The sequence below is a fragment of the Sceloporus undulatus genome, chromosome 3 (assembly GCF_019175285.1).
Source record: "Sceloporus undulatus isolate JIND9_A2432 ecotype Alabama chromosome 3, SceUnd_v1.1, whole genome shotgun sequence".
In the NCBI taxonomy this organism is placed as follows: Eukaryota; Metazoa; Chordata; class Lepidosauria; order Squamata; family Phrynosomatidae; genus Sceloporus; species Sceloporus undulatus.
In genome coordinates this window covers 149,233,422-149,247,672 of record NC_056524.1, presented here as the reverse complement: position 1 = coordinate 149,247,672, position 14,251 = coordinate 149,233,422, and the positions used below count along the sequence as shown (strand labels likewise).

Below are 14,251 nucleotides of genomic sequence, written 5' to 3'. Positions count from 1 at the left end.
CTTGTGCAAGCAAACATGGCTCAGCATCAGATTCTTACTTCTTTGGAGAATTTATGGTTGGTTACCTGCAGCCTCTTCAGTGATCTTATTGCTATCCAGGGAACAATGGACTCCTACATCTTCTTCATGTGAGCAATCATGCTGGCCCCAGTTGCTATGGGGGCAGTCAAAGAGAGATCGCTCAGTGCCTGTGCAAGCCACATCATCCAGTAAGATGAAGCCTTGACCAGATGCAAATTCCCCCTCTGATGCCAGCCTGGCAGGGCCACTAGAGAAAGTACAAACGGGAGAGAGGGGGAAGAGAAAATGACTGCAAGTTAGAGTGATGCTGAAAGATACAGAGAATGGGGAAAATATAAGTACAGTACCATAAATATATGCTGTGCTTAAAGTCCTGTAGATTCACATGCAAATCAGCTAATAGTGAGTATACATATGCAAAGGCTGCTAACAAATCTGGAATATATATATAACCTTTTTGTCCTTACCACTCTCTTTACTCCTCTGTTGCCCCATTAATTTCATTGGGAATAGGCACTTCCCTTTTTAAAATGTATGTTGTTCTGAAGTGTACATGGCATCTTTAATGGAATTTCACTATCACTATAAATTTGCACCACTTCTGCAATATTCTGGATGCTCTTTTCATTCTGATCACAATCCATAGTTCTGATTGCAAAGACGCTAAGAGTGCTTTTTAATTAGATGCAGCTTTTCATCTTGATTCAGATATCACGCCTAATCATCATTGAGGAAGATTGGCTCTATTATGTGACCCACTATGGCACTACCTTTCTGAGTGTGGGATTGCTCTTTTGAGACAAAAGGCTATGCTAACAGCAGCAATGCCGCTAGTAGGGTCTCCCATGTCACACAGGCTCTTGCTGAGAAGCCAAACTAAATGAGCCAAACAGTTTCTGGGCAGCAGCAGTAGTGTAGGATGACACTGGCGGAGGATCTCTCAGAGACAACAGCAGTGGCACCATAGGTAGTACCTGTTAGTACTGCACAGGAGACACAGTAAACCCCTATTGAGTGTCTTTTACCCTACAATGAGACAATCCAAAGCGAAACAAGACATAGAGCCAAAAGATGAGATTCTCAGGTTGGATGGCACTGGAACTACAGGGTTAGAACAGAGGACACTGAGTAGCTCTGTGGCTAATGACACAAGGCAAACCAAAAGGATGTTCAGCTGTCGATGTGCTCAGAGGTGAAAGGAAAGTTTGGCACTACACAACACATATTATAGGAACATGAAATGTGAGAAGCGTGAATCAGGGGAAGCTAGACATAATAAAACAAGAAATTGCACGTTGCAATGCTTGGAGTGAACAAACTAAAATGGACAGGAATGGAACATTTTGTGTCATTTTGTGTTTTACTCAGGAATTGAAAAGAAGAAATGGGATGGCACTGGTACTGGTACTGAGGAGATATGAGCAAAAGCAGTCAAAGGCATGAAGACTGAAGGAAGGAACACCAGCAATATAAGATATATAGATCATACTATGCTATTAATAGAAGATAGCAAACACTTGGAACAACTTTAAAATAGACAGTGAAGACACTGAGATAGTCAAAGATTTTCCATTCCTTGGGTCAACCATTAATCAAATGGAAGACTGCAGTCAAGAAATCAGAAGAAGACTAGAACATGGAAGGGCAGCAATGAAGGAACTAGGCAAGATCCTCAAGTGTAAAGATATATCATTGAATACCAAAATCAGGATTGTCCATGCCATGATTTCTTTGTTTGGTTGTGAAGGCTGGGCAATGAAGAAAGCTGATAAGAAGGGAATAAACTCATTTGAGATGTGGTGATGGAGGGGAATTCTGCAGATACCATGGACTGCCAAATAAATAAATAAATAGGTCCTAGAACAATTCAAGCCTGAATTCTAGAAATCAAGATGACTGAGCTTGAAAATACTGTACTTTGAACATACCATGGGGAGACATGACTCACTAGAAAAGACAATAATGCTTGATAGGATTGAAGGCAGTAGGAAAAAAGGAAGACTGTATTACAGGTGGATAGACTCAATCAAGGTAACCACAGTCCTGTGTTTGCAAGACCTGAGCAGGGCAGTTGGTAACAGGGTGACTTGGAGGTCTCTCATTCATAGGGTCACCCCAAGTTGAAGCTGACGATGGCAGTTAACAACAAGTGACATGACAAATCATAGTTTGTGACCATTCAGAAGCCCAAAATCATAGTGTAGAATGACTTTGCAAATGATGATTCGTACTAAGTCTGTTCTGATCTCATTGATCTGCAACAGAATAACATCTTTTAAAAATGACATGGAAAACCTACCTGAAGCCCAGCTGTCTGCAAGCCACCTGAGCATTGATACCTGTCCAGCCATCATCACATACACATCCCCAGCCTCCATTATAGTATACTTCCACCCTTCCTTCATTTGGGCTGTGGCCTCCTGCCAGTCGGATGCTGCTTTCTGGTGGATAAGAGACATAATACATACTGAGAAGCAGTTAAGATTCCTCTCTTCCCATCCTCTTGAGGACATCACCCTATGATCTGCACAGAACAAATGGGTTGCAACGTTGGCCATAACAAATTCCAGAATTTCTATTTTAGGATAACCTGTATTCCAAAGGGGGAGAAATGTGGGCAAGTTTTCAAAGCTGTTTGACAGGCAAAGATGTTGCAAAAAGCAGTCAGGAAGAGGGAGAAAGTAAAAAAATGTGGTTCTTGTAAGAGTGGGATGGCCTTCTTTACCTGACCCAACATTCAAAATTATCTCCAGCCTCCCTTGACAATATAGAGGGAGCATGAGGACTCAATATTCTCTATCCACAAAGAGGCCATAGAGTTTTGCACTGGACAGAACCAGTTTTGAATTTTTAAGAGGCATGTTTACTTCTGGCGCTGTCTCAATAAAACCACTATCCACTGTTTCTTAATTCCTTGGCAATAACAACCTTTTGATCTGGAGCTTAGATGTGTCATAAGCCTTTCCATGGAAAGTAAAGCCCGGAAGACCATGACTGTCTCAAATATCAGGAAACATTTCCAAAGCTGAAATTCATATTAAAGTACCGGGGGTACAATCCACTCCAGGTTATGCCCTTTTAAATCCTATTGATTTCAGGAAGGAAAAGTGAACCCTGTGTTTTGGTTCACCTGATAGAAATCAGTGAGACTTAAATGCTTCATATGTTTATTGATTTTTTTTTTGCATATTTTTATCATTTATTTAACTGATTTATACACCTTGCTACAAATACTTGGTGGTATAAATATAATGACAAGATTGTTAGAGTTTTTTTGCAAAGAGTCTGGATATTTACTGGAGAAATACTAAAGAGATTCATCTGTACCTGAAAACGGGTTACAGGTTACCCCTGCATCTTCAATGTGGTCACAGTTATGGTCTCCCCAACCACTCTTCTTGCACTGATCAAGTGACAACTCATTGCCTGAACACTCCACTTCATCAAGGAGGATTGGGCCCAAGCCCTGCCCAAAGTAGGCCCAGGAGATAGCTTTTGGGATTCCACTTGGGAGAAAACAAACATATGCACTGTATTACAATCTCATTACGGTAACATGGGAAAATCAGAAAGCACTAATAAGATCCACACTGGCAGCTGTAAATTCATAAATATTTCCATAAGAGGAGAAGCATATAACAGATTACCTGAGGCCCAGCTGTCTGCAGACTACCTCAGCATCCTTGTCATCCCAGTGGTCATCACAGATGGTGCCCCAGTGGCCATTATGGTAAACTTCTACTCGACCCTCAAAGTTGTTTTCCCCTCCTACCAGACGAAGTGGAAAGCCTTCACCTGCTCTTCAAGAAATGTAAAACAAGAAAGAAAGAAAGAAAGAAAGACTAGACACCTTTCTGTCATCACTGTGAGTTCTCCTCTTATTTCCTGCCAAGACAACTTTGTTGCGCCTTTTTAGACAAACTGATCTGGTGGGTTATGTGGCAGGGAATGACACATGCATCAAGACAAGCATGAATTGGCCTCCAACAAGGACTGTTTCCAACTGCCACTATCCACCGATAGGCATTAAAATATTTAAACCATTAGGTTGTGAATTGAGGATTAAATTGCCTATTATGTTTTTCACTAAGCTTTCCCATTAAAACAAAAACAAACCACAGTACCTTTAGACAAAGAAGATGGGTGAGAAATGGGAAATCAGTCCAGATGAGCTCAACAATGCTGCATTTCCTTTAGAATAAAAGTGGCCAGTTTGCACATTCTTTTAACATGCAGTTTGCCTTTAAGGAAGAGCCATTTCCCTGTTCAAGACCTATAAAAACAATGTTCTACTTAGTGAGTCACTCCTTCTGGATTCTGGGGTGTTACTTGAGATTAATTTCAGCTATGTCACATGCCTTTTCTGAAAAGAGAGGAATGCCCAGGGGTTAGGGACTGTGCATGTGTAGTTTTCATTTATCCTTATAACATGCCTATGAAGTAAGCCACTTTTTCACATTTTAGAGACGGTAAATAGTGATATTACGGGCCATTTACCCATGGTAAGCTAGGATATGAAATCAGATCTTGCAGATCGCATCTGAAATCAGAATCTTAGGGCCTGAACAGCAGGCCAAACTAAAGCTGTTTGGGTCTCTTGGAGGTATGCTGTTTAAATGATGCAGTGTCCTAAGAGGCTGGAGGCTGCGCTAAAGCCACGTTCCAGTCCTAAGAGCCGGAACACAGCTTGGCGTAGCTTCTGGCCTTTTAAGATGTGCATGTCATTTAAAACAGCATACCTCCAAAGAGACCCAAAGCAGCTTTAGTTTGGCCTGTCTGTTCAGGCCCTAAGAATCAGAATAGAAATGTGAAGTTGAAGGCTATCATGGCCAGCATCCATAGTCTTTTGTGGGGGTTTGGGGTAATGTGGCCATGTTCTAGAAGAGTTTATTCCTGACGTTTCACCTGCACCTTGGCTGGCATCTGTGGCTGACATGGGGTGTTCAGATAACTGAAAGTGTAGAGTTGCTGGAATGGTATGTAATCACATACCACTGCTGTTTGCATACAGAATGTGCAAAAACTTCTTTGTTCAAAGGCAACAGTGGGGCAAATGGAGGATCCCTGTGTTACATGAACTTTCAGCTCTGTTAAAAATGACTGTCTCTGTCTTGCAATTTTGCTCAAAGGGATGGAATCATAGAGTCAGAGTTGAAAGGGCGCTCATAGGCCATCAATGCAGGACCTAATGACAACTGTTTGAACACAATTTTCCAAGCAATTATGAATCTATCTAATGGTGTTTCTATCTATTCCATATTTAGTCAGTTCACTAATCAAAATATCATGGGGGACCTTATAATATGCGTTGCTGAAATCCAGATAAATGACATCTACAGATTTCCCACTATCTACTAGACTAGTGACCTGATCAAGTGTTAGTTTATCAGGATTTGTTCTTGACAAACCCATGCTGGCTGCTAGTGATCAATGCACTGCATCAAGATATTTGTAAACAGACTCCTTCACAATCTGTTCTAATATTTTCCCTGGTCTTGAAATCAGGCTGACTGGTCTGTAGTTTCCTTGATCATCCCTTTCGCCTTTTTTGAAGAGAAGGACAATTTTTGCTTGTCTCCAGTTGTCGGGCACCTCACCTGGTCTCTCAAGATTTCTCAAAAATGATGGCAAGTGGTTCTGTGAGTATGTCAGCAAATTCCTTCAATACTCTGGGATGCAGTTCATCTGGCCCTGCAGATTTTCAGGTTACCTTGAGGTGGGACACAGTTTGCCACTGCAGCTCCCTGAATGCAGATTTTGAACATCTTTTGGTAACTGCATTGCAACAGCGTCTTCTCATCCCCACGACAGTTTGCAGACTGCAGGTGGACAGGTATGGGCCCCAGAGTAGAATAGCTCTCCCTTTGGGCTGTGCCAATTGTGCTAAAGCAGAAAGAAGAAAATGGAGTAACTTCACAGAAAATCACTGGCAAGGGTAAAATTTAGCTTCCTCCCCTCATCCCATTTGTTGCAACCCCCTTAAATATACATCAGAAATGACTTCCATCATCCCACCTGTTGGTTTAAAAAACCAGCATCCAACTATTTTGTTGATGTATAGTGTTAAAACTACAGTTGGGCACGATTACTTGTCTTTTGTTAGTTGTTAATGGGCCCAGAGCTTGGAATGTGAACATTTTGATAATCATATCAAAGTGAATGCCTTCTTACCTGTTTTTCATACCAGATGAAGATGAAGAGTTCTTGAGAACTCAAATGTTTACACACATGTGTAGCATTGTGGATCACTTGCATAGAGGTCAGATGTCAAATTTAGATTTCTTAATATAGATGTATATCTGACAGGTGAACTTGTAGCCAAAAAGATTCCCTTTCCTGCACCCCACTTCAGCCAAATGAGCCAGAAATAATAGAAGGAAGGGGAAAAAAAGGAAAACGGAGGTTTGCTTCTGCCCAGAGAGACCAAACAGCCTCCATGAGCAAGAAGGAATCTACTTCTGTGACACTAAGGTGGAAATAAGCAATGTATGCTGATGGCAGCAGCCTTTCCTGTAATCAAATTGTCCACTGACACTTTTAATGTCTCCTGTACTGTTTTCTCAGTTTTCTCACCTGCAGTCCCAAACACCAAACTGAAGCTGCTATGATACAAATGCCTTTATGTGTGTGCCTGAAACAATACATAGCAGGGCTTTAAAAGTCAACGCAAGAGGTCTAAAAATGAGAAAACCCTGGATGTGGAGTCCCCAGTGCCACAGCTCTTGTCCAATTTCACTTTCCATGGCTGCATGTCCTTAACAGAGAAATGGCAATGTATTACTGTCAACTGAACATAAAAACACTCAAACTGCAATCCGTACAATATTAGTAATATTAACCTGTTTGCAGCTGTCAGATAATAAGAGAAGGTCTACGCCTTATTGCTACTTTTTAAAATGTTGCTGTTTGCACAGTAATCACAGGACTAGAACTTGTATTTAAAACAAAATGTTGGAAATCTGAGATTTCTCAAGACTCTTTCTGTTTTTGTCCTTTTTATGCCTGTTTAGGAACTAGAAAAATGTATGCTTTCAATCACATTTAGTCATATGATAGACCTCAGTAGTTATGTTGAGAAACAGGTGTTGCCTTCCACTGTGATTCACTCTTACCTGAGCCCAAGCTGTCTGCAAACCACGCTAGCGTCCCGGTCTGTCCAGTGGTCCCCACAGATACTGCCCCACAGCCCATTAAAGTGTAACTCCACCCGGCCACCCTCCTTCAGTCGCACAGCACCTGTCAAAACAGAGAAGCCACACAAATGACATCCACAGAATTGTTGAAAGGGTGAGCAAATTCTGAGGAAAATGTTCTTTCCTGAAGGAGAACAAGAAGAATCAAGCCTGTTCTCCACCTCGTCTTACAAGAATGAGGGAGACAATCTCTGGGATATGGGAAACAAACCCATGTCACTGGTTCTGATTCAGCATTTGCTGCCTGTCATGAGAAGTTGTGTGTGAGAGGATAGGAAAGCAGGCCGTGCTTCATTCATGGTTAGGAATAAAAAGAAACCCTTGGCCTCTTTTGGCTCCTCCATAGCATTTAGTATGCAGAGGGATCTTGCAGCATCTTTGAGACTAACTGGAAGATAGAAGTTGACAGTGTGAGTTTTTATAGACTTGAGCCTACTTCCTGAAATACATCTGAGGATGTAGGTTCAAGTCTACAAAAGCTCATGGTTATCTATGCATATTGATTTTCTAGACTAAAACAGCTATGTCTTTGAATTCTACCACCAGCAATTAGTTAAGGGAAGTGTAAGTGTTTCTCTCCCAACCTCACATATCTGCGTGGTAGGTTATATTGAGAGATGAGAATTAACCAAAGATCATATACTGGGTTTCAAGCTAATTACAGGTTTGAACCCAGATCTCTTAGCCAGGCCCTAGATCAACATGCCAATATGGGATACACAACGTTTTGGCCTTGAAAGAGCCGCCAGGGATATTGGAGCAGGGCTCGGTGGCTGCATGCATGTGTATGCAGGTGTGCACACTGAGATACATGCATGAGCAGCCCACAGATTCTCTTTACTGACTTGGTACAACAAGTATAGCTGTACTGGTACAGCAAGTATAGCTTCTCTCCAACTCCTATCCCAGTCATACAGAAAGAGCAATTCCTATGAAAATAAGATAATGCAGAACATATCATAGTTTTAGGAGCAGCAGGCAAAGACTAATCTGTGTGAAATCTGTTAGAAATTGAGCAAGGATCAGTGAGGATTGGATGGTAAATCTCTTTTCCTCACCTCACTGGCTCTCATGCACTGAAAGTGTGGAAGGAAAGCCACCTAAATGCAGCTCCTCATCTTTTCCCTCCATTTTCCGGATGGCACAGTTACCTCTCAATATTTCAAATCCAAGGGACCTTGATTTGCTAAAGAAAGCTTTGGGCTCCATCCCCTGAACATCCCCCAACCATGAAGGCAGGTAACAGACACTGCAAATACAACAGAGGAAATAAAAAGGAGAGTTGGAGGGGGGGAAGGAATCAACAGCCCATTTAGCTGGTTAATTTAAACATGGAGACTTCTTGAGGAATCCAATGTTCTCTGCCTACAAAGAGGCTTGTGGCCTCACAAGAATGGAGACATACTGGATTGCAAGAGGAGTCCTTGTTGATATGCCGATGGACTTTAAATTTCCTGGACTTTGCCCAATTGCTGCATGGACAGAGGAGGAGGGACAAGCCTGCTAAAGATACCCTCCCCATACCATCTTAACTAAGGACAGAAACAACAAAATGCAGGCATCTTACTAACATTTCTAATTTTTCTCCTGTTTGGTATGCAACATCTTGTCTGACGAAGAAGCCAGTGGAGCTTCGAAAGCTTGCAACAAGTATGTTGTGCATTTCAGTTGGCCAGTAAAGGAATGTTTGGTAGATCTTTGGTTAATTTAGTGTAAGCTTTTGTAGATTTCAATCCCAGTTTGAAATCAATGAACGCTCATGGTAAAATAAACCAGTCAAGTCTTTAAAAGGCTGCTGGATTCCATTTCTCTACTCTCCCGTTCTTTTTCTTTTTTTATGTTGCAGTGGACTAACACAGTTATCTTTTTGAAAACAAAGGAGATGGTTCCTAGAATCTGCATTTGAGATCTTAAGATCTTAGCAAAAGGTGAAGCTCATCCACTCTTCTTTTCCACTGTTTCCTTCTCAGGTAAAACATTTGTTGTTGTTGTGTGTCTTCAAATCATTTCTGACTTATGGTGACCCCAAGCCTAACCAGGGTTTTCTTGGCAGGAACATAGCCAAGGGGGGGGGGTTCTTGGGGTCCGGACCCCCCCTCCCCTTAGAAAAAAGAAAGGGGTGTGCGTCTGTGCCCCCCCACCCCCACCCCCCATTAAAAGGGGGGCACTTTGTGTGCCCCCCCCCCCCCCCCGCTTTCCTAAAATCCTAGCTACGTCCCTGTTCTTGGCAAGATTTGTTTAGAGAGGGTTTGCCTTTGCTTTCCTCTGAGGCTGGAGGAATGTGACTTGTCCAAGATCACCCAGTGGGTTTTCATGGCTGAGCAGGCATTTGAACCCTACTCTCTAGAATCATAGTCCAACGTTCAAACCACTACACCGCACTGGTTCGCTTTTTTTTCCAAGCAGAAAGTACCAGATGGTAACTGATTAGTATCAGAAATCAATATCATTGCAAAAAAGTTACAGCTGCAAATTTCAAAACATGTTGACTTTTTAAAAAAACCAATGGACCTTCTTATCAGATACTTGTGTGTAACATTATTTGGCCTTTAGAAAGATGTCAGACAGGTGAAAAGGGGAAGCAGGATGCGCTATGTGATCTGAACTTTCTGTGTAGAAGCATTATTCTCAGCTCCAGTTTAAGTAAATCATTTTAAACAATTTCTTCTGGCCTTTAAAGCTTTAGCATTCTTTTCTTTCAGAAAACAGAACAAATAGCAAGCGTAGCATTTGGTACTTACCTTGGCGACAGTCACAGTTAGCCCAACCAACTGCTCCAGAGGAAAGTTGGTAAAAGCACCAAGGTATTGCCTCGCCATCAGGATTCCTGCAGTAATTGTGATTCCCTAACCCCCGGTTGGGATACTGCTGAATATAATCAGGGAAGTCAGACCAGTTCAAGCATGTTGACCCAGAGACTGTCACATCCAGTGACCCATTATAATATCCAGAGGTCTCCATCTCACATAAGCCAGATGCTGGAAGAAGAGAGGATTTCCATTAAGGTTGCCTTCTTCCATGCCCAGCAAGTCATTCTCTTTGACCTGTTCTTCATCTACAGATGAGCTAAAAATGTCTACCTTTTTTGTAGCCTGCAAAGTGGAATGTCATTTTGATGATTTCATTTTGGAAGCAATCAAGAATTTGGTGGAAGCCAAAGCTTGGAGGGAAGACCAATGATGCCAGCAAAAAACATTCCACCCAGTGACATAGCCAAGGGGGGGGGCACGGGGTCTGGACCTCTCCTTCCATTAATTAATATTAAAAATAATATCAACTAAACCTAATCTACTCACAAAATATATGGTGGCACTTAGTCTGGACCCCCTTCCCTTTCCAAAATCCTGGCCACCTCCCTGTTCCATCCCACCTCGTTTTGCTAAAAGGAAGCAGCATCCCTCAACTTGGCACTGTAAGCCCCTTTCACACTATACTATCATTCCACTTCAACTCCCCTGGTTGCATTCTGTGGAATTCTAGGGTTTGCAGTTTGTCCGGAGGCACCATAGGAGCTCTATGGTAGAGAATGCTAATATCAATAGCATTTACATTTCTATACCACTTAAGAGTGAACTCAGCACTCTCTAAGTGATTTACAATCTGTAAGGCAATTGCCCCCAGCAAGCTGGGTACTCATTTTACCAACCTACGAAATAAGGAAGGCTGAGTGGACCTTGGAGCCCTCCAGGATCGAACTCACAACTTTGTGGCTTCAGTACCAGCATTTAACCATTGTGCCACTAGGGCTCCTACTGCCAACAGAATAAAGATCTCTCCCCAAATTGAAAATTCCAGATACCATAGGATGCAGCCATGACCGTTAAAGTAGAGTCATAGTACTATTATAATGTATTCTGAAAGGGCTTCACATCAATTTGGAATGACACTATAACATCAAATAGCATAATTTCAGAAACATATAGTGGGGCCAGAAAATGACACACATACCCAGCCTGACTGTCATGCTGTTAATGACATACATATATGTAAGTCATGCTACACATGTGGGGTAATTATTTGTCACAGCACAACAGATATATTCTACTGACAGTAATGAAAGCAGAGTTGTGCATACAGCAACGTATGCTACAGCTGCACATTATATATTGTGGTTGTGCACTGTTTCACCCAGGTTACACACTGCATAATGCATAATGGCTCCAAATCATTGACATGTGTTGGCAAATGTTGCTATTCTGCATGGAGATTGCATAGTGCTGGCATAGTGTCTTTCCACATGAACATAGTTATGCTATGTTGAGGGTACGTTGGACTGCAGCTAAGCCTAGATCTAGTGACTGGGGGGTGCATCTGCACTGTAGAAATAATGAAATTTGGCACCCCTTTCAGTGTTGTATCTCCTTCCTATGGAATCCTAAAAATTGTAGTTTACAAGGTCTTTAACCCAGTGGTACTCAAACATTTTTTTATCCCAGAGGCCCCTTCATGTGAATGTTGTGCCCCCCCCCCAACTTGACATAATGTACAAATAAAAATACTGTATTTATTTAGTGTGTGTATTTTCATTTGCATATTTGTGTATATTCATATTTTGAAATTTCAAAGGAAATATCATTCAAATTAGAACAGTTTTATTAAAGTAAATACAATATTTAAATCAAATTTTACACATTAAAAAGTTTTTTGGGGGGGGAGGAGAGGAAGAGGGGTCAGGTCTTCCAAGTCTCCCACCCTCTCTGAGCAACTCTTGCGTTCCCCACCACCACCATTTGAAAGCCACTGCTTTGGCCTTCTCCGCCAGAGTGCTGGTGCCTCACAAAATTACAAATCCCAGGATTCTGTAGGATGGAGCCATGGCAGTTAAAGTGGTGTCAGACTGTATTATTTCTACAGTGCAGATGCAACCTGGGAGGAAATGGTAGCTCCCATAGACCAGGGAATACAGGCATAATAGGTTTTAACAAAACCTGTGGAATGACTTTAGATTGTGATGAAGCAAGGCAGCTGCCAGCCCCAAACCTAAGCACCATAGCAAATAGGAAAGGGATAGAAACTATGGTATTTAAAGGCATTTCTATGCCTTTAAAAAAGTGAAGCCGTGCAGGTCAAGGGTGGCCAAACTGTGTCCCCCCCTTCCAAGACTGTGTCTGCAACCCTTGACCTGGCCATCTATACTCCCTGGCCCACACTTTTTCTGGCCATTTAAAAATAATAATAAAGTGAACTGCCTCTCCTCTAAGTATGCAGGAATGACAATTCACCTGTTCAAATGGTTGCCCCCTCTGCACTGTATGACATAGAAAAATACCAATATTTCAAAACCAGAAGTGAACTTCCAGTTTTGTTTTTGTTATGTTCTGTTCGTATTTTTGGGAGGCCATGTGGTGCCCAACATGTCCCAGGGGCAGAAAAAGCTGCACAGCTGCTCATCCTTGTTGTAGGTCCTGGATGTTTTTGAGCTCAGGATCATGTTGGGTAGCATCAATGTGTGTTGTTTTTATTTGCAAACTGATCTTATTGTGAATCGTAGAAAATCCACCAAACGTGCAAAAATTGTGCTCTCCAAAGTAATAAGCATGGGACCTAACTTTGACTTTACAAGAAATGATGAAGCCTGAATTTAAAAATTTATAATACAGTAATGGAGTATTCTTACCTGCATTCTGCAAATGATTCTGGCTGGACTGAGATCCTAAGAAAGCCTGGGAGAAAAAGGAAGAAATAGGATTGCAGAGAAACTATTACCCCTTAATCAGAGATGAAGAAACTCTGGGTTCTCCATCCAGTCTGTGAGTTGCTTCCCTGGGCCAGGTCCCATTTTCCAGCAATAAACATGGAAAACCTCCCTCCACTCCAGTCACTGATCAGTGAGAAAAGCTGGCATTTGTGTGTGTGTGTAGGGAGTGTGAGTGAGTTTGTGTATGTGCGCCTGCCTCTTCAGTTTAGTACAGTGGTACCTCGGGTTACGAAATTAATTCGTTCCGCCGCCGCTTTCGTAACCCGAAAAGCCTTCGCAAGCCAAAAACCCATAGGTGCTAATGGGGAAAAGCCGCGATTTCGTGTGAAATAGCGCCGAAAAGCACCAAAATTTTCTTCGTAACCCAAAATAACCTTCGTAACCCGGAACAGTTATTTCCTATGGGATTTTTTCGTATCCCGGAAATTTCGTAACGTGGGTATTTCGTATCCCGGGGTACCACTGTACAGGCAATCCCATATTTTTATCACCAATGATAAGCGGGATTTTAAACATACTGTATAAACTCATGTATAAGTCTAGAAATGTAGGTTAAAAATTTGACCCAAAAAACCTGAATCGACTTATCTACGGTTCAATGTAAGTACTGAACTTTAATATATGGTGAAAGGCAAGAGTTTAATCTGCCCTGGAAGCACTGACCCCATTCTACTCTCTCATCCATCCAACCTTTAGGATATGCACAAATAGTTGTGCCTGCTGGAATCTTGTCAGTTCTTTGGCACTGTTTTCCTTTATTTCATCCTTCATTACATGCCCCTACGTTTTACCCTTGATTTATCCACAGGTCATATCAAAATCCATAATTTTGGTCCCAAAACTTGCCCTCGACTTATATATGAGATTGACTTACAGTCGAATATATACAGTATTTACATTTTAAATATCCTGTTTTGAAAGGCCTCAAATTTTAGGGTAGACATGCACAGCACTGAGCAGTCCTTTGCCCTAGAGCTTATGTCTGAGTAGAGATGTATGGCAGAGATGTATGGTATTAAACTGTGCTTTGACTCCCTGATGCTTACTGCACTCTAGGAAGAGACAGACAGAACTGATTTGCATTTTAAAGGAAAATACATGAACCTTGCCCATGTTGCTTTGGCCCAGCCAGTTGGTAGAATGAAGCTCCTGCCTCAAGACTCTTCCCAAACTGGAATATGGCCCTCCCAAGATTTTTAAAAAATATTTCTAATGTAAAATAAAAATTGACTTTGCCTTTAAAGTTGTGACATCCATAAAAGACTGGTGGAAACACATCCAAATGACCACTGTTTCCCACCCATACCATTCTTTCACACTTTCACCCATGAGCCCCTTC

The 14,251-nt window shown here is 41.8% G+C and overlaps 1 protein-coding gene across 3 annotated transcripts in view; it reads right to left on the bottom strand.

Annotated features, from left to right (window-relative positions):
* LOC121927353 (neurotrypsin-like) overlaps nt 1–14,251 on the bottom strand; it is a 33,695-nt gene that overhangs the window by 9,402 nt on the left and 10,042 nt on the right. For all 3 annotated transcript variants that reach the window (XM_042461110.1, XM_042461109.1, XM_042461111.1), the window contains 8 exons: nt 12,832–12,877; nt 9,956–10,192; nt 7,134–7,257; nt 5,732–5,904; nt 3,669–3,816; nt 3,349–3,527; nt 2,321–2,462; nt 66–268 (listed from right to left, as the gene is read on the bottom strand). In XM_042461110.1, coding sequence (XP_042317044.1) covers nt 66–268; nt 2,321–2,462; nt 3,349–3,527; nt 3,669–3,816; nt 5,732–5,904; nt 7,134–7,257; nt 9,956–10,192; nt 12,832–12,877 — 1,252 coding nt within the window. The remainder of the gene's footprint in view (nt 1–65; nt 269–2,320; nt 2,463–3,348; nt 3,528–3,668; nt 3,817–5,731; nt 5,905–7,133; nt 7,258–9,955; nt 10,193–12,831; nt 12,878–14,251) is intronic.